The sequence below is a fragment of the Grampus griseus genome, assembly GCF_964374135.1.
Source record: "Grampus griseus genome assembly, chromosome: 15".
Classification (NCBI taxonomy): domain Eukaryota; kingdom Metazoa; phylum Chordata; class Mammalia; order Artiodactyla; family Delphinidae; genus Grampus; species Grampus griseus.
Genome location: NC_139009.1, coordinates 34,817,943 through 34,838,690, shown reverse-complemented (window position 1 = coordinate 34,838,690; position 20,748 = coordinate 34,817,943). Strand labels below are relative to the sequence as shown.

The 20,748-nt window shown below is 38.1% G+C and overlaps 1 protein-coding gene and 1 pseudogene across 4 annotated transcripts in view; one reads left to right on the top strand and one right to left on the bottom strand.

Annotated features, from left to right (window-relative positions):
• Positions 1 to 4,442: 4,442 nt before the first annotated feature.
• On the bottom strand, positions 4,443 to 4,674 carry LOC309833479 (SS18-like protein 2; annotated as a pseudogene). The gene has a single exon. The product of its transcript is annotated as an SS18-like protein 2 (transcript).
• Positions 4,675 to 8,799: 4,125 nt separating this feature from the next.
• Positions 8,800 to 20,748, top strand: part of THADA (THADA armadillo repeat containing) — a 314,312-nt gene continuing 302,363 nt past the window's right edge. For all 3 annotated transcript variants that reach the window (XM_082672019.1, XM_082672020.1, XM_082672018.1), the window contains exons 1-4: positions 8,800 to 8,933; positions 12,040 to 12,139; positions 12,438 to 12,532; positions 17,116 to 17,246. In XM_082672019.1, coding sequence (XP_082528145.1) covers positions 12,064 to 12,139; positions 12,438 to 12,532; positions 17,116 to 17,246 — 302 coding nt within the window. In that variant the 5' untranslated portion in view covers positions 8,800 to 8,933; positions 12,040 to 12,063. The remainder of the gene's footprint in view (positions 8,934 to 12,039; positions 12,140 to 12,437; positions 12,533 to 17,115; positions 17,247 to 20,748) is intronic.

The following is a 20,748-nucleotide window of genomic DNA, read 5'->3' as shown; positions in this document are numbered from 1 at the left end:
ACACATTCACAGGTCTGAGGATTACCACATGGGCATATTTGGGGAGCCTTTATTCAGCCTATCATAGGAAGTACTGAAAATTAAGTGAGGGGCAGTGAGCCCAAGAAGGCTTGTGGTTGAGAGTCAAGTATGAATGGGAAAAATAATAGACCATTTATTGTGCATGTATTCTGTTCCAGAAACCCTGATAGGCACTTACCATGTGCTATCTCATTTAATTCTCACAAAAATGTAGCAAAGTAGCTATTATTACAGCCATTTTTAAAAGATGAGAAAACTGAGGCTGAAAGAGCTTAGTTTACTAGTCAGTGGTAAAGCTTCACACTTGGGTCTCTGACTCAAATCCTTTCTCTTAACCTCTAGAAAAATCAGTTTTCTCATTTGCAAAATGGAGACAGTAATTAGCTCATACATTTGTGTGAGGATTAAGTGAGCTGACCTCTGTGAAGGGCTGAGAAGAGGTGTGACTCGTGGTGAGTGCCCCATTAACATTGGCCTTTATTGTTACCATCTGCCAGAGCTAACCTTCCCTGGTCCCTCCTGGCTCAAGTCCCTCCTCTCTCAGGCAGGCAGAGCCTCACCCAGTTCTAAGCCAATTCTGCCCAAAGTAGGCAGAAGCTCTGACAAAGTAACCCCAGGAAAAGTAGGCTGTAAGCTCTGAAATTAGTGTGCTGCTGGAGAGATGGTACCATGAGACACTAGGGTGGAGCATTCAGTTGAAAGAAGATACTATTTTTGTGTGATATTTAAAATAAAGTTGAATGGCCCTTTTTGTAGTCTTTCTAACAAAAGTGCCTACGGAAGTGAATTGGGTTTTTCCTGAAAGGGGCAAGAGTGTTAACTATGTTTACTCACACCCCAAAATGCTCCAAGCAGCTACTCTGCTGGATCTCGACTCAGTCCTGCCAGAGGCCTAGGACCACTAGGAGTGTCTTCACTCCAAACAAAATCCTAGAAATCATCCCCGATTCCTGTCTTTCACTTATTACTATACTCAATTAGTCACTGAGTTCTGTCCATTGGGCCTCCTAGTCATCTTTTAAATCCATTTAAGTACCTTTCATGACTATGCCATTTAAGTACCTTTCATGACAAGTAGAGCAGTTGAAAAAGAGTATTTGGGGGTACTGAAATACTGCGCGTCCGGAGCCTGTGCTCCGCAATGGGAGAGGCCACAACAGTGAAAGGCCCGCACACCGCAAAAAAAAAAAAAAAAAAAAAGTGTGCAAATAATAAACTGGTGCAGCCACTATGGAGGTTCCTTAAAAACCTAAAGATAGAGCTACAATATGATCCAGAATTCCCACTCGTGGGCATATATCCCTCAATGTTTGTAGCAGCACTATTTACAATAGCCAAGACATGAAAGCAACCTAAGTGTCTATCGACAGATGAATGGATAAAGAAGACATGGTGTATGTGTGTGTACGGGGAATAGAATATTACTCAGGATACACACATAATGGAACATATTACTCAGCCATGAAAAATGAAATATTGCCATTTGCAGCAACATGGATGGACCTAGAGAATATCAAACTAAGCGAAGTAAGTCAGACTAAGACAAATATTATATGATATCACTTATATGTGGAATCTAAAAAATAATACAAATGAACTTATTTACAAAACAGAAACAGACTCACAGACAAAAAAAACAAACTTATGGTTACCAAAGGGGAAGGGGGGGAGGGATAAATTAGGAGTGTGGGATTAACAGATGCACACCACTATATATAAAATAAACAACAAGGACTTACTGTATAGCACAGGGAACTATATTCAATATCTTGTAATAACCTATAATGGAAAAGAATATATATAACTGAATCAATCACTTTGCTTTACTTTTGAAACTAACACAATATTGTAAATCAACTATACTTAAAAAAGGAAAACAAACTTAACACAATCTTTACCTTTTCCAAGAGATTCTATATTTTACAAACTTTGTTTTCTTCCCTTGCAGGACCCAGCAGAGTCCTACTCTCTAAAATTTATATTAAACTTTCCATCTCTTCCTGTGCTAGAGATTTCTTCTCCAGATGTCCCAAAGAAACAGTGGTAGGTATCTACAAGTCCCCTCCTCTGGAGAGGACTGAGAATTGGGATTGCCACATGGACTGGGTGATGCAAATCTTCCTCATTGGTCTTTCTCAGATATAGTCCATACATGGGCTCCCAAATGATAGATGTTTTGGGGTGGCAGAATAATGTGGGGGAAATAAGACTGCTTTTTGCAAAAAGAATTAAAAAAATATATTTTCTTTTCAAAGGCATTTTAATCAAAGATGATGCTATGTATTTAAAATTTTTGTGTTTTCCCATCTGTGCCCAACACAATTGCTGCCTTTCTTCAAAATGACAATAATAAAATTCAGCTGGTAAAAAATATTAACTTTTCAGTAATTTGAGGGTGTTCCAATTAGCAACTCTACAACCTACAAAAACAAGCCTTAAAAGAAAACTCTATTAAACTAGTGTTACACTAAAGTTTAAGAAGAAAAAAAGTTCACTCATAATGTTACCAGCCTGATTAACTGCTTTTCAAAACACGTTATTTTCCAACTCTTATTCACAGTATCCACATTTTTTTATCAAGTTGTAAACATAATGTATATATGATTTGCTGTTCTAATATTTCTGGGTCATATTATTTTATAACTATTTTCCTTATGACTTAATTTTTAAGTTACTCACTGATATTTTCTTTTAAAGTTTAAATATTTGATTATTTTGTAAAAAGTATAAGCAGCACTATGAATTTTAAAAACATAATATTGAGCAATTTTCATAAACAAAGTAATTTTCTATTTGAATGTTATGCTTCATAATAAATATAGCATTTAAACTGAGCCGACAAGCTATTCTAACTCACTTTGGGTAGAAGTCAATAAGCTAAAATCTATTTGTAAATATTTGTTTTATGTATTTTTCTGGATGAATTCTATATTCCACATAAAAAAATATGCTATCATTCAAATGGTGCAGAAATAAACAACATGGAAAGTGAGGGTCTCCTGTAATTCTACTCCCAGGAAAATTGTCTGGTGAACATTCATCCTGGCTGAACTCCTTATTGAAAGGTGGAAGTAATTCTGTAGTTTGCTGCCACATAGTGGTAAGGTAAGCATCATTGCACATTAACACTGGAAAAGAACTTGATGGTCTATTATCCTAACCCAACAAGTATATTTGCTAAGTTACTCACGCTAGGCACTGTACTAGTCAATAAGGACCTAAAGATGGCTCCTGTCTTGGAAAAGTTCAGAAGTTAATAGGAAGACTGACAAGCATACAAATAACTAGCATGTCCCAACAAAGTGACAATGCTGAGACAAAGTGACAATGCTGAGACAAAACTACTGGCAGTAAAAACAAGAATTTCTTGTCAGGTTTCACTGAGGAGGTGACATGTGAGATGTATCTTCAAGTGTGAGGAAGTTTTGCGGGTGGGAATAAGAAAGACCTTCTGAGGGACTTCCCTGGCGGTCCAGTGGTTAAGACTTTGCCTTCCAGTGCAGGGGGTGCGGGTTCTATCCCTCCCTGGTCAGGGAGCTAAGATCCCACATGCCTCCCAGCCAAAAAACCAAAACATAAAACAGAAGCAATATTGTAACAAATTCAATAAAGACTTTAAAAAATGGTCCACATCCAAAAAAAAAAATCTTAAAGAGAAAAATAAAAAGCAAGAAAAACCTTCCAAGCAGAGAGCACAGTGCATGAAAGATCAGTGCTTTCAGGGAATACTGAGAAGGTCCCACAAGTTGGAGGCTGGTGTTTGGTGAAGGAAAGAAAGAATACATAAAAGAGCGCCATCATGTGCTTTTAAGTAGGGAAGGGATAAGATCAGAGTTCTTTAGAAAGGAAAAGTTTGGGACTTCCCTGGTGGCCCAGTGGTTAAGAATCCGCCTGTCAATGCAGGGGACACAGGTTTGATCCCTGGTCCTGAAAGATCCCACAGGCCACGGAGCAACTAAGCCCGCAAGCCACAACTACTGAAGCTCGCACGCCTAGAGCCCATGCTCTACAACAAGAGAAGCCATCTCAATGAGAAGCCTGTGCACCGCAACAAAGAGTAGCCCCCTGCTCTCTGCAACTAGAGAAAGCCCGCACGCAGCAACTAAGACCCAACGCAGCCAAAAATAAAAATTTTTTAAATCAAAATAAAATAAAAAAAGAAAGTTTGAAGAACATCTAAAATGTGCCTCATTCATAACAAACCTAACAAACCTTTTTTTTTATTTTTGTTTTTTTAGGGAATCTGCTTAATTATTAAAATAAATATTTACATTGAGAATACAGTTAACTTAGTAGCTTTCTTCACATTTTTGAGAGTCACAGAAGTTTCATTCATGTTTTAAGCAGTTAAGATGGTAAAGATTCTACTTCATAGGAAATGAATTACATTCAATGACTTCTCACAACAGTCAACTGGAAGATTATTCCATTGCTTTTGAAGCAATGGTTGGGCTGGCATCTGTGATAGTAGCCAAATAAATGAAATTTCTGTGTAACACATGCTGGTACTGGGTGCACTCATTTGCCTGGCCTTTGTTCTGATACTCCATGATACAGCAGATCAGCTGGTCATTCTCCTCTAGGACCCACTGGATCATTTTGATTGACTTCTGCCCTGCCTCTCAGCCAGTCTGGTATGAAGGCTACCAACATCCTGGGAAGCCAGGTTGAAACCCAGTCTCAGGCCCCACGGATCCTCGTGCATCTAGTAAACCTAGTTTTATGTTTAAATTCTGTGGCTGTCTTCTATGAAAATGTATGTCATTAAAGGCAAATAAGTTTGTAAGAACACATGAGCATTAGTGTTTCCTTAAGATATACTGTGGAAATTATAATCAAACAACTCGTAAACAAATCATTCCTTAGTTGTGATCTATTAGTCAGTACATTTTAAGTATCAAGAGAAATTTGTAGATGTGTTATAGACTGTGGTAGCTAGCCTCCAAAGTGGCCCCCCAACTATACTGGCCTCCTGGCATTTATGGGTTGGTGTAGTCCCCTCTCACAATGAATAGGACTGAACTTTGTAATCAATGCGATATTGTTGACATGGTGTGGGACTTCTGTGGCTAGGCCATAAAAGCCATTGAAGCTTCTACCTTGCTCTTTCTGGGGAAGGCCAGCTACCGTGTTGTGAGAAAGCTCAAGCAGCCTGGGGGAGAGGCCCACCTGGGGAGGAACTAAGGCCTTTTGTAAACAACAAGCACCACTGAGTTAAGTCATCTTGGAAATGGATCCTCCACCCTTAGTTAAGCCTTTGGATGACTGCAACCTCATGAGAGACTCCTGACCAGAAAATATCATCTTATATTAACAAACAATAAAATATTCATATTCATACTCTAGTATATGCTTTTGGATTTCATTTTAGACATGAAGCTATTAAATAGGGCTTATTAGGAGGGATTCCTTAATTATGTAAATCACCATACACTACTGACAGATTATTCTCATAAAGTGTGTTTTTTAAAATGTAAGGGTGACTCTGAGGCTGACAGACTCCATTGAGATTTTCAGTTATGGAAAACAATACCTATTATAGTAGATACCTGTGATTGGAGTGAAGTTTATGAACAAGTATTAAATGAGTAGGCAATTAAATCCCTTTTTTGTGGTTTTAAAAGGTGAAATTTTAATTATTCAAACATCCTTTCAAATGTAAAAGAACTTAAAAAAATCATTATGTGTGAAAATGTGTTATTAAATAACTATAAAAAAATTCCCTTCCCTACTTGAAGGGAAAATGCTGCTTTAACAGGTACATATTTAAAGTAAAACTACACTTAACAAAACACAGATATACTGATTACTTTTCATGATTTTATGTAGTCCACTTTTACCATAAGATGCCATTTAAGTGTTTTCTTTTATACTTTTATATATCAAGGATTACTGATTCTTTAAAAATTCCCTTGGACTACATTTTTACAAATAAAATATATAGCTACTTAAAAAAAGGTTCATGGCCCAAATTCATGCTGTGTTCTGAAAAGACCCAAGCAGAGAATTTAAAGTGGTCTCAATTTGGTGGTGCAAGTTGACTCCAAAAAAAAAGCTCTTTTCCAAACACGTTACTCTTTCAGTCTTTAAAACCTGAACTTTCTCTTGCCTCTATTTCCCCTAGGAGTTACCATTCCATTTATTTGCCACTGTGTACTATACCGCCATTGTCGCTGCTTGATCTTGTCACTGTCAATTCCTTTCCTCCCAGTCTCTTTTAAACTCATTCAAATCCACTCCAAGCAAACTTTTGCCCTGATCACTCTATGAATGGCAACTTCATCCTTCCAGTTGCTCAGGTCAGAAATCTTGGAATCATCTTTGACTCTTTTCCTCATACTCCATATCCCATCCTTCAGAACATCCTGTTGGCTTACTTCCAAATCATATCCTGAATTTGTGCACTCTTCACACTTTCCACTGCTACCTTCCTGGTCTGAGCCACCAGCATCTTGCCTGCTTAGTTTATAGCAATAGCCTCTTCACTCATTGAAGTGGGAAGTCTTCGCACTTCCACTAAAGTCTTAGTCTCAACAAAGTAGCTCCAGGGACTCTTTTGAAATGCAGATTAATCCTATCACTCTTCTGCTCAAAATGACTCCCCATTTCACTTACAGTAAAAGTCCTTGTAAGGCTTTACATAATTGAAACTCCCTTGTTTCATTCCCTATAACGTATGCCTTTGCTGGCTTGGCTCTAGCCACACTGGCCTCCTTGCTGTTCTTCCTCACCAAGCTCCTGCCCTGACACACCTCTGCAGTGGCTGTTCCCTCCACATGGAATGCTCTTCCTCAGGGTATCCACATCTCTCGCAAATCCTTACTCCAGGAGGCCTACCCTGACCACTCTATTTAAAATGGCAACAGATCTCCCCCTCTCTCTCTTCTATTCCCCGTTTTTTCTATGGCAGTTACCACCTTTGCACATACATGTTAATTGTGTTTGTTTGCCTCCTAGCTCATGCTCTAATTTTGTGGGGGGAAGACTCACAACGTCTTACTCTCAAATGCCCCTTACTTTCAAATGGTTGGGCCAAAATTTAAAAAGGGTTGTAATCCATTGATCGTTACGAAGTTACTTCAGTGAGACTGAAACATATATTTAAAAAAGGAAAACACTTAATAATGGTGTTAAAAAACAAAATTCAACCAAGTAAATGTGAAGATCTAATTGGCTTTATTCAATGATTTATGAACCAGGCAGCATCCCATCTAGTAAATAGGAAGGCATCCTTCAGTGGTACAAAATGGAAAGCTTTTATAGAAATGGGGTGAGACAAAGAAGTTATGAGTAAAGGAAAAGAAAGGATTGTTTCAGGTAAGATTACCTCTCTAGTGCTGATAAGCAATTCCAGAAATTCTGTTCTTGAGACAGGCTGAAACTGCCATTAAGTCTTGGTTTGCTGTCCTGGGGGCTAGTGGCTCCACCTTGAGCCTGTTGTTTCTTGCTTCTCCTTTTTTTAAAAAAACGATGGTTAAGATGGTAAATTTTGTTATGTGTATTTTACCATAACTTAAAAAAAAAAGAAAATATCAGAGCACATAGCTCTTGTAGAATAACAAATATTTCAAGAAAGTTTTGTTTCAGTTATATATGTGTGAGTACTTAGGTGTACTTGGTTTAAGGTACAATGTATTTCTTACTATCAGTCCCAGTCAAAATTAGGAAAAAATTGCTGTAGAGGAAGTTCTACACACACTCATCAGCTGACATGTAAAAGACACTTCACAGCAGTATTGTTAGTGCAAAAGCTGGAAACAATCCAAATCTCCAGAGGACTAGAATGGATAAATGTGGTATATTAAACAATGGAATACTATACAACAGTGAATGAAAGAACTACACAGACCTGCTTTTCTGTGGATGCCAAAAGCAATGCTGAGAAGCAAAGTCCTGGAGAAAACAAACGATTCCACATACAAAGCTCAAAATCAAACAAAATAAGATCTGTTTAGTGATACATACACAGGTGATAAAACTACAAAGAAAAACAAACGAAGGTGAGATAAAATTCAGAAAAGTAATGATTAAAAACTTAAAATCATCAATCTGACTAAAGGTTTGGGGAACTGGAATGTTTCTCTGTATTTCCCAAATTAATTGCACTTGAACATAACCTCCGTGTCTATTTCTTGATCTTACCTCCGTCCCAGCTCCTAGTGTAGAGGTTGGCACCTACTTATTTTATGTATTTTTAAAGGGCCGAGCCATCTGATAATTTGGTTTTCTGCATAATATATATACCCTAAATAGGATAACTTTCAAGGATAGCGCCTGGTAACAGCTCCGACAATAGCATTCATTAACTGTTTGCTGAATGAATACCTGTACTGTGGCATACGTTAGTTCATTTCCGTACTTCGCATCTTAGTCAAAATTCTTACTGTGGCTTCAGTTGACTGCCCGTTCCATCCCCTACCCCCTCTCACAGGCTCTAAAGTCATCAGGCTCCTGATTCTAAAGGCCCGGAGGCAGTTTTCTCCCTGTCTCTGCGCTGAGAAAGCTGAGAGGGAGAAGGTGGAACGTCTGGGTTAAGGCAAAAGTGCTTCCCAGGGACTCAGGGGTGTGGAGGCCACTGTCAAAGCTTACCTAACGGTAAGGAGGCGGGCAGGGTTCGCCCTAGCGGTTCAAGTGAGGTACCGCACGCACCCTTTAAAGTAGGGTCTGACCAAACTCACTAACACCGGTTCTCCGGTGACATCACCACCCCTCTGGACTCCTGATTGGAGGAGTTCATTGGCTCAATTCTCGCGATGATTCTCCCTCCAGGTCCTCTTCCTTCCCTCCCGTCGCCTCGACCCGGTAGTCGACTACAGACCACGCTGTGAGCCACGGAGACACCGTAGAACTAGACCAGCTTCCGGGACTCGTCCTGAGGGCTGCGACTCTTCTCGGACTCTCACGGGAACGAGGTTTGGCTCCCAGGCGTCCTGCTTGTCCCATCCGCGGTAGCGTTCGACTCTCCACCACTCGGCTCGGCCACTTTGCTAGGGCCGCCAGGCGATATTCACCAATTCCCGTCCTTCAGTTACGCGAGAATTTGACGGTCTTGAAACTGATTTCCGGTCGCTTAGGTCTCCATGGAGATAGCACTTTAACCACTTTTGTTTTACCTGTCATTCCCCGGTCTCCACGTGGTTGGGAAATTGCCCAGATAATGTTTGTGGGAGTCAGCCAGAAAGTTGTAGATGGGAGTGAAGCAGCAATCAGAAGGGAAGCAGCCAGTGGGACCCAGGAGGAGTATAATTTACTGAGCATCTTCTGGCCACTTAAGCAGTACCTTAAGGTGGGCACGGGATTTTCCGCTATTGGGAGGCCCAGTTCTTCAGGACAAACGTTTAGGCATCCATTGAGCACGCATAAGCACCAGACCTCTTTGTGCAGTCTTGAGGGTTCCAGGATCAAATCCCGGGGCAGATTTGCTCACCATTCACCAGAGAATAGCCTCCCCAGTTGTCTATCTCTATTCCTTCTAAGCTTTGTATATTGGTGACTTACCTAGGAAGTGATCCCCAGTGATATTCCCCTTGATCTAATCATTTCACTTTTCAGATTCTTAACCTTGTCAATGCTTTTCTAACTGTGTCCATTTTTATTACCATTTTCTGTTAAGTGGATTTTCACATTTCATTGCTGTATTGACCTCTTACTTAGCAAAGGGACCAAAGGTTTTTCAGTGTCAGGACTAGCTTGTCATTTGGATATAGAATTTACTTAAGATGACAGGTAGTCCACTTGCTGCTGTTAAAAGTATACATACCTTTTAGAACATCACTGACAAATGTTTTTTAAATAACTCATTTGTTTATTCATCAAATATTTATTAAGCACCTGATATGTGCCAGGTACTGTTTTGGGAATTGAGAATTAAAACAGTGGACAAAACAGATTAAAGTTGCTGCCTTCATGGAATTTATTACTAGGGGAGACATAATATGCAAATAAACAAGTTCTTGTAACTTCAGGTAGTAGTAAGTACTATGAAGAAAATAAAGCAATAGAAATGGTCTGTATATGCGTAGGAGTGGTGGCATTTTAGATAGAGTGGTCATGGAAGGCTTCTGGGAGGAGATAATATTTGAGAAGAGACCTGAATGATGAAGAGTTGGCCTTGCAAAGATTTGGTGGAATAAGCCTAACAGACAGAGATATCAGGAAGTGCAAAGTCCCCTAGATGGTGAAGAGAAGATTAATTTGAGATGAACTGTAGGGGAAAGCATGGCCAGATTATTTAGGGCCTTGAAGGCCAAAGTCTCAAATTTGGATTTTATTCTAAGTGAAAATGAAAGCCCTTGGAAAGTTTTAAGAAAGAGAGTAATTAGATTTGAAAAAAATTGCTTTGATGACTGTGAAGAAAATGGACTCTTCAGAAGCAGAATGGAAGTTTGGAGACCAGTTGGGAGGTTATTGCAGGAGTACAGGTGGAAAGGGTTCATTCAATTTCTGTTTGGGTATTCCCAGCATTGGGAAATTCTTTTTTGAAAGGCAGCACATTTTATAGTTGAACCATAGCGTTCTTCCTTTGTATTGAGCTGGAACTGGCCTCCCTGAAGCTTGCACTGACATTTCCTAATTCTATAGACATCTACAAATTCTATAGCCATCTCAGATAGAAGACATCTGGGACTTCCTTGGTGGTCCAGTAGTTAGGACTTGGTGCTTTCACTCCGTGGCCCCGGATTCAATCCCTGGTCAGAGAAAAGATCCTGCAAGCCGTGCAGTACAGCCAAAAAAAAAGACAGAAGACATCTATTCCTCTTTCTCCAAAGCAGTCCTCCAACAACAGCAGCTCTTTTAAGGCACTCGTCCAGTCCTCTTTTCTCCAGACCAAACACCTTTGGTTAACTGAACTGTTTTCTGAAAGGAGGTGCTCTCTTGGCCCTTCAGAAATCTGGCTGTTCCTTGGAAGCTCCATCATTTACTATGGCTCCTTAAGATATGGCCACCAGCATAGCATCTAATGCTCCACATGTCACCTGACCTGTGAAGATGACCAAGGGATCAGGCATTCCCTTGGTCTAGCTGACTTCTAATGTGGTTTTTAGCAGTCATGTTGTGCTATTGGCTCACATAATATTCAAACCACATATTGAGCTGTTTCAAATCACATAGTTTCTCCCCCACCTCCCCATCCTGTATTTCTAGATTATATTTTTCTAATCCAAATGCAACATTTTACATTTATTTCTGTTTCATCTTGGTAAATTTATTCCAGTTTATTGGTTTTTTTTTTAATCCTAATTCCATCATCCAACATATGCTCCCACCTTTGTGTCTTTTATAAATTCACTATGTTATGTCCTCTAATGTCTACATTATAAACACTGCTAAAAATGCTAACTGCACCAAGAAAAGAGCCCTGTGTGGCATTTCCCTAGCGGCTTGTCTTCAGACCGCATGGTACTATTAGTGTGTATCCTCTAAGTACATTTGTTCAGCCCATTGTGAACCCTGTTAGCTGAAACAAACTCTGTTCGTTAACTAAAAGCAAACTCACGAGGATAGTATGTGAAAGTTTCCTTTGTTAAATATTTTGCAGAAATAAAGATATAGCATCTCATGATACCTCCTGATCTGTCAGTCTAAGAAGTCACGGAGGTTAGGTATGCGTAGTTTATTTTTGAAAAACCATACTGGTTTCTTTGTTATTACTAAAATGAAGGTTTGCTGTATTTTAAAATATAAAGACTGGGTAGGTAAAAGTAACTTCAGACATTAATAAACTCTTCTTGAGTCTAAACAAGTTTTTCAAAGCAGAAATCCTTAGATCAGTAGTTCTCAGTCTGTGGCAACTTTGCTCCCCAGGGGACATTTGGCAATGACTAGAGACATTTTTTGGTTGTCACAACTTAGAGGAAAGAGGATGCTACTGACATCTAGTGGGTAGAGGCCAAGGATGTGTTAAATATCCTACAGTGTCCAGGACAACACTCTATAGCAAAGAATTATCCGGCCCAAAATGTCAGTGGTACTGAGGGCTTTAGTGCATTAGTGTCTTAAAACTCTTCTTTCTTGTAGTGACTACTGTTAATTCTATTTAAAATGGGTGTAAAGAAGAAGAAAGAAACTCAAGTTACTTCATTGACCGTTTGTCATCAGGACCTTGAAACTTTGAGATGTAAGTGATTTCTGACTTCATTTGTTGATCTCTTTTTTAGGTTGCAAACAGTATATTTATCTCTGGGACTCCATATCACATAATGTTCAAACTCTTGGTATTTAATTATTCCACATTCTTTACATTCAGTTTTGGTTGTAAAATGGTTTTCTTAAACTTCTATCTTCAGACTAAGTTCTGCCAGGTTTTTTTTTGTTTGTTTATAAATATTTAAATTTTATAGAACACATGACAAAGGCAAACTCATATCCATATATTGTTAAATCACTGAAGAAATTTTTGTGTGTGTGTTATGTAGCTTTGGCTGATGTAGAAGGGAAGAATCTAGCTTCTTTGCTGTTACATTGTGTACAACTCACTGATGGAGTGTCACAGATCCATTATGTTAAACAGGTAAGGCTGATTTGATATTCATGAGTGCATCTTGAAGGTTATCATGCTATTATGGACTTTTAAAATTAACTGATAATTTTTGGCTCCCAATTATTTAATATAAATGTATCATTAAAGAATAAGGGATTGTTTTGTTTTTTCTATTCATTGTATGATATCTTTTTATTCAGAGTGGCAAAAGAAGCCATACTTAGGCTTCCACCACTATTGGAGCTGTATATAGGTAGGATAATGAAATAATTGTGCATACCTTTTTGTTTGTTTTTTGAATTTTATTTTTTTTTTTATACAGCAGGTCCTTATTAGTCATCCATTTTATACACATCAGTGTATACATGTCAATCCCAATCTCCCAATTCATCACACCACACCATCACCCCCCGCCACTTTCCCACGTTGGTGTCCATACGTTTGTTCTCTACATCTGTGTCTCAATTTCTGTCCTGCAAACTGGTTCATCTGTACCATTTTTCTATGTTCCACATATACGTATTAACATACGATATTTGTTTTTCTCTTTTTGACTTACTTCACTCTGTATGACAGTCTCTAGATTCATCCATGCCTCTACAAATGACCCAATTTCGTTCCTTTTTATGGCTGAGTAATATTCCATTGTATATATGTACCACATCTTCTTTACCCATTCGTCTGTCAATGGGCATTTAGGTTGCTTTGATGACCTGGCTATTGTAAATAGTGCTGCAATGAACACTGGGTTGCATGTGTGTTTTTGAATTATGGTTTTCTCTGGGTATATGCCCAGTGGTGGGGTTGCTGGGTCATATGGTAATTCTATTTTTCATTTTTTAAGGAACCTCCATACTGTTCTCCATAGTAGCTGTATCAGTTTACATTCCCACCAACAGTGCAAGAGGGTTCCCTTTTCTCCACACCCTATCTAGCATTTGTTGTTTGTAGATTTTCTGATGATGCCCATTCTAACTGGTGTGAGGTGATACCTCATTGTAGTTTTGATTTGCATTTCTCTAATAATTAGTGATGTTGAGCAGCTTTTCATGTGCTTCTTGGCCATCTGTATGTCTTCTATGGAGAAATGTCTATTTAGGTCTTCTGCCCATTTTTGGATTGGGTTGTTTGTTTCTTTAATATTGGGCTGCATGAGCTGTTTATATATTTTGGAGATTAATCCTTTGTTGATTCGTTTGCAAATATTTTCTCCCATTTTGAGGGTTGTCTTTTAGTCTTTTTTTTTTTTTTTTTTTTTGCGGTACACGGGCCTCTCACTGTTGTGCCCTCTCCCATTGTGGAGCACAGGCTCCAGATGCGCAGGCTTAGCGGCCATGGCTCACGGGCCCAGCCCCTCTGCAGCATGTGGGATCTTCCCGGACCAGGGCACGAACCTGTGTCCCCTGCATCGGCAGGCGGACTCTCAACCACTGCGCCACCAGGGAAGCCCTGTCTTTTAGTCTTATTTATGGTTTCCTTTGCTGTGCAAAAGCTTTGAAGTTTCATTAGGACCCATTTGTTTATTTTTGGTTTTATTTCCATTACTCTAGGAGATGTATCAAAAAAGATCTTGCTGTGATTTATGTCAAAGAGTGTTCTGCTGATGTTTTCCTCTGAGAGTTTTATAGTGTCTGGTCTTACGTTTAGGTCTGTAATCCATTTTGAGTTTATTTTTGTGTATGGTGTTAGGGAGTATCCTGATTTCATTCTTTTACATGTAGCTGTCCAGTTTTCCCAGCACCGCTTATTGAAGAGACTGTCTTTTCTCCATTGTATATCCTTGCCTCCTTTGTCATAGATTAGTTGACCATAGGTTTGTGGGTTTATCTCTGGGCTTTCTATCTTGTTCCATTGATCTATGTTTCTGTTTTTGTGCCAGTACCATACTGTCTTGATTACTGTAGCTTTGTAGTATAGTCTGAAGTCAGGGAGTCTGATTCCTCCAGCTCCGTTTTTTTCCCCTTAATACCGCTTTGGCTATTCGGGGTCTTTTGTGTCTCCATACAAATTTTGAGATTTTTTTGTTCTAGTTCTGTAAAAAATGCCATTGGTAATTTGATAGGGATTGCATTGAATCTGTAGATTGCTTTGGGTAGTATAGTCATTTTCACAATATTGATTCTTCCAATCCAAGAACATGGTATATCTCTCCATCTGTTGTTATCATCTTTAATTTCTTTCATCAGTGTCATAGTTTTCTGCATACAGGTCTTTTGTCTCCCTAGGTTTGTCCTAAACCTAGGAATGTCCTATAAGTATCAATTAAATCTATCTGGTCTATTGTGTCATTTAAAACTTGTGTTTCCTTATTAATTTTCTGTTTGGATGATCTGTCCATTGGTGTAAGTGAGGTGTTACAGTCCCCCACTATTATTGTGTCACTGTCGATTTCCTCTTTTATAGCTGTTAGCAGTTGCCTTATGTATTGAGGTGCTCCTGTGTTGGGTGCATATATATTTATAATTGTGATACCTTCTTCTTGGATTGATCCCTTGATCATTATGTAGTGCCCTTCCTTGTCTCTTGTAGCATTCTTTATTTTAAAGTCTATTTTATCTGATATGAGTATTGCTACTCCAGCTTTCTTTTGATTTCCATTTGCATGGACTATCTTTTTCCATCCCCTCACTTTCAGTCTGTATGTGTCCCTAGGTCTGAAGTGCATCTCTTGTAGACAGCATATATATGGGTCTTGTTTTTGTATCCATTCAGCAAGCCTGTGTCTTTTGGTTGCAGCATTTAATCCATTCACATTTAAGGTAATTATAGATATGTATGTTCCTATGATCATTTTCTTAATTGTTTTGAGTTTGTTTTTTTTTTAATTAATTAATTTATTTATGGCTGTGTTGGGTCTTCGTTTCTGTGTGAGGGCTTTCTCTAGTTGTGGCGAGCGGGGGCCACTCTTCATTGTGGTGTGTGGGCCTCTCACTATCACGGCCTCTCTTGTTGCGGAGCACAGGCTCCAGACATGCAGGCTCAGTAATTGTGGCTCATGGGCCCAGTTGCTCCGCCGCATGTGGGATCCTCCCAGACCAGGGCTTGAACCCGCGTCCCCTGCATCGGCAGGCAGATTCTCAACCACTGCGCCACCAGGGAAGCCCTGGGTTTGTTTTTGTAGGTCCTTTTCTTCTCTTGTGTTTCCCACCTAGAGAAGTTCCTTTAGCCTTTGTTGTAGAGCTGGTTTGGTGGTGCTGAATTCTCTTAGCTTTTGCTTTTCTGTAAAGCTTTTGATTTCTCCATCAAACCTGAATTAGATCTTTGCGGGATAGAGTAATCTTGGTTGCACGTTCTTCCCTTTCATCACTTTAAGTATATCATGCCACTTCCTTCTGGCTTGTAGAGTTTCTGCTGAGAAATCAGCTGTTAACCTTATGGGAGTTCCCTTGTATGTTATTTGTCGTTTTTCGCTTGCTGCTTTCAATTTTTCTTTGTCTTTAATTTTTGCCAATTTGATTACTATGTGTCTTGGTGTGTTTCTCCTTGGGTTTATCCTGTATTGGACTCTGCACTTCCTGGACTTGGGTGGCTATTTCCTTTCCCATGTTAGGGACGTTTTCGACTATAATCTCTTCACATATTTTCTCTGGTCCTTTCTCTCTCTCTTCTCCTTCTGGGACCCCTGTAATGTGAATGTTGTTGCATTTAGCGTTATCCCAGAGGTCTCTTAGGCTGTCTTCATTTCTTTTCATTCTTTTTTCTTTATTCTGTTGTGCAGCAGTGAATTCCACCATTCTGTCTTCCAGGTCACTTATCCGTTCTTCTGCCTCAGTTATTCTGCTATTGATTCCTTCTAGTGTATTCTTCATTTTATTTATTGTATTGTTCATCTCTGTTTGTTTGTTCTTTAAGTCTTTTAGGTCTTTGTTAAACATTTCTTGTATCTTCTTGATCTTTGCCTCCATTCTTTTTCCGAGGTCCTGGATCATCTTCACTGTCATTATTCTGAGTTCCTTTTCTGGAAGGTTGCCTATCTCCACTTCATTTAGTTGTTTTTCTGGGATTTTATCTTGTTCTTTCATCTGGTACATAGCCCTCTGCCTTTTCATCTTGTCTATCTTTCTATGAATGTGGTTTTTGTTCCACAGACTGCAGGATTGTAGTTCTTGCTTCTGCTGTCTGCCCTCTCTGTACATACCTTTTTTGTGGAGATAAGTTTAAAAAAAAATTTCTATTAATCTTAATCTTCAAAAATTTTAGCAGGCACGTTAAAAAGTTAACTTAAAATGTAAAGACTGTCCTTACGAGCATTTCATTATTAGGATTTATCATTTGAAGTTGCATAATATTTTGGGGGGAAGCAATTAAATGTATTATTGGTTTTCAGTAGTGCTACAGAATTCCTGTACCTTAAGTCATTAACAAGTCTACTACTCATTGAAGGTGGGTCTGGAGGGTAAAGTGGGAGTTGGGGGCATGGTTTAAATATTTAATAAATACTGAAATAGTTTTAAATTAAATTAAATAGTGTTTAAATTAGTACCCTTAACAGTGTAGAGTGGAAAATATTACACATTAAAGGTGAGACTTAAAAAAGTATTTGAATCTATGTTACTTTACTATTCTTGATATTAGAAAAACATTACTATGGCTTTGAATTCTTTGGATTATAGATTGTACCCTTACTGGAGAAGGCAAATAAAAATGGCAAGTGTGATCCCACTATTCGAAGTTGTTTGGATATTTTAGCAGGCATTTATCTTTCTTTGAATCTAAAGAATCCCTTGAAGAAAGTCTTGGCAAGGTAAGGAAAAAAAGAAAAGTTAGACGTTGTAAATGTTTAATTTGACCAAAAGTAACCAGTGTTTAAGGTTCCCTCTATGGTTTGGTAAAACTGAACTGAAATGTATCACTTAGCAATTTCATTCATACAATTTCTTCTTTGTTTTGTTTATTTACTTATTTATTTATCATAACTCTTTAAAAATGTAAAAAAGCTTCTTAGGTCACAGACGTTAAAAAAATAGGCTGTAGGCTGTATTTTACAGACTCCTGGTTCAGTCCATTTGCATGTAATGCAATTATTGGTTAAGTTTAAATCTGTCATCCTGCTGTTTTTTGTGTCCCATCTCTTCTTGGTCTAAACAGATGTTTAAAGCATATATTCCTAAGCATACATTAGGAATATATTACCATATTACCTATATTACACAGGTAATACAGGAATATATGCTTAGTGTAGAAAGTTTAAGCAATATAGAAGTACACAAAATAAAAAGTGAGCCTTCCTTTTCACTATTTCTGGCTTATCTTTTCTTAGTAAAGGTTATCACTTGACATTTTGGTGTTTCTAGACCTTTCCTTTGGGTTTAGTGTGTGTGTGTGTTATACTTTAGTTTTTATTTTTTATGTAAATGGGGTTATACTCTACATATTTCTCTGTAGGTTGTTTTTCACTAAGGAATGTCTTAGAGATATTTTCAGGTCAGTATAGTCCTTTTTTTTTTAATTGTGTTTAAAAAAAACCCACATAACGTAAAATTTACCATCTTAACCATTTTCGAGTGTACAGTTCAGTAGTGTTAAGTGTATTCACATTGTTGTGCTGTGGATCTCTAGAACTTCTCCATCTTACAAAACTGAAACTCTATACCCATTAAACAACTACTTCCTATTTCCTCCTCCCCCTAGCCCTTGGCAACCACCATTCTGCTTTCTTTTTCTATGATTTTGATTACTTTAGATACCTTGTATAAGTAAAACATTTGTATTTATCTTTCTGTGACTGACTTATGTCCTCAAGGTTCATCTATGTTGTAGCATGTGATAGGATTTCCTTCCTTTTTAAGGCTGATTAATACTCTATTGTATGTATATAGCACATTGTGTTCATCCATTAGTCTGTTGATAGACATTTGGGTTGCTTCCTCTTTTTGACTATTGTGAATAATGGACATGGTTGTGCAAATATCTCTTTGAAATCCTGCTTTCAGTTCTTTAGGGTATATAGCAATCCTCCGCAAGTGGGATTGCTGGATCATATGGTAATTTTATTTTTAATTTTCTGAGGAACTTCCGAACAATTTTCCATATGGCTGCACCGTTTTACATTTCCACCAAAAGCCTCATTCTTTCTAACAGCTAGATATTCCATAATATGTATGTACCGAAATTTATATGTGCCGTATTACATATTATTTAATCACTTCTCCATTGATAGTTTGTTTTCAAGTTTTCATTATTCCAGCAATGCTACAGTGATATTCTTAATTATGTATATAATTTTATATGTGTATTTCTCTGAAATGAATTCCTAGAAGAGGAATTTCTTGACCAAACTTAAGCCTATCAAAATTTTTGATAGATATTGCTAAATCGTAATCCTCAACACGATACCATGTTATACTCCTTCTAACAAGTGAATAAGAGTGCCTTTTTCTTCATATCTTTCCAACACTGAATAAAATCAATCTTTAAATCTTTTAAAATTTGGTAGGTGAAAAATGGTGTTATGTTATAACTTGCATTTGCCAGGTTACGAGTGTGAGTGAATATTTTTTATTTGTTTTAAATTTATTTATTTATTTATTTTTGGCTGCATTGGGTCTTCGTTGCTGCCCGCGGGCTTTCTCTAGTTGTGGCAAGTGAGAGCTACTCTTCGTTGCAGTGTGTGGGCTTCTCATTGTGGTGGCTTCTCTTGTGGAGCATGGACTCTAGGCATGCAGGCTTCAGAAGTTGTGGTATGCAGGCTCAGTAGTTGTGGCTCGCAGGCTCTAGAGCGCAGGCTCAGTAGTTGTGGCACATGGGCTTAGTTGCTCTGTGGCATGTGGGATCTTCCCAGACCAGGGCTTGAACCCATGTCCCCTGCATTGGCAGGTGGATTCTTAACCACTGAGCCACCAGGGAAGTCCCCAAGAGTCAATATTTTTTAACATGTGGATTTTGACTATTTTACTTTTTTTTGGTGATTACATATCTTAGTATGTTTTCTTGTTAGAATATCTTTTTTTTTTCTTTAAGCAAGTGTATTTATTGTGTCATAAGGCAAATGATCAAATACTGGCCAGTTATAGGGTTTCGGTGAAGTAGTCAACAAATGTCATTGAATATCCTGATGTTTTCCATCTTTTTCTCATTGTTTGGCCCTATCTTCCCTCAGAGTTACAAGGGGCTAAAGCAGTTACAAGCACCTTATATAGACTTTACTGCAATTGGCAAAAAGAAAAAAAAAGGAAATTTCCTCCTCCGCATTTCTTTTTATTGGAGAGAAAAAACATTTTGTGGAAGGTCCCAGTAGACTTTTCATTGAAGGTCCTGTCAATATTCATTGTCAAGATTGGGTCATATACTTTCTCTCTCCCTCGTTGTAAAAAATGAGTTTCAGCTTGTATATGCTTTCTCTAGTACAAGATTATATAAAATTACTTGTCTTATCTGAAAATACTCTTTTTGTTTGTTTAACTTTTAAATCTATCTGGTATTAAGTTTTGAGTGTAGTGTGAGATAGAGATCCAACTTAGTTTTCTTTTCTGTATGGGGAGCCACTTATCCCCAAACTGTTGAATAGTCCATTATTCACCACATATTTGAAATGCCATACTATTATGTTCTATGGTCTTGTATAAGCAAAGGTTTGATTTTAGACTTGGGTCTATTTGTTTACCCGCCAACATCACACTTTTATTCACTATAGTTTGATACTATGGTTTAATTATATACTAGAACAAGTCATCTCTGTAGTGACTCTTGTTTTTCAGAATATTCTATTTTCAAATTTTTTTTTCCTTCCAGAAAAGCTTTAGAACTGTTGAGTCAAATTTTTTTTAAACTGTTAATTTAGATTAACTGTGGTAAATTGGCATTAAATTTAATTTATCCATTCAGTAAATTTTTATTGATTATCTACCATGTGTCAAGTATTCTTCTAGGCATTGGGGAAACAGTGAATAGAACAGTCCAGAACAGAGGTTACTTCTAAGAGGAAGACAGAAGATAGATAAATAAGCAAAATATATAGGAATTAGAGGGCCTGAGTGCTATGGAGAAAAAGAAATAAAGCAGAGAAGTGGGAAAGGGAGTACCAAGGATGGGGTGAGTGTTACAGTTTAAAATATAGTAGTGACTTCATACATCTTTGCTTAGTGTCATTGATAGGGTGATGTTTGAGATTGACCTGAAAGGGGTGAGGAAATGATTATTGGGTATATTTGAGGGAAGAGAGTTCCAGGTAGAGGAAATAACAAGTACAAAGACTTTGGCATGTTGTTGGAATGGAGGAAGGCTGTGTAGCTAGAGTGAAGTGAACA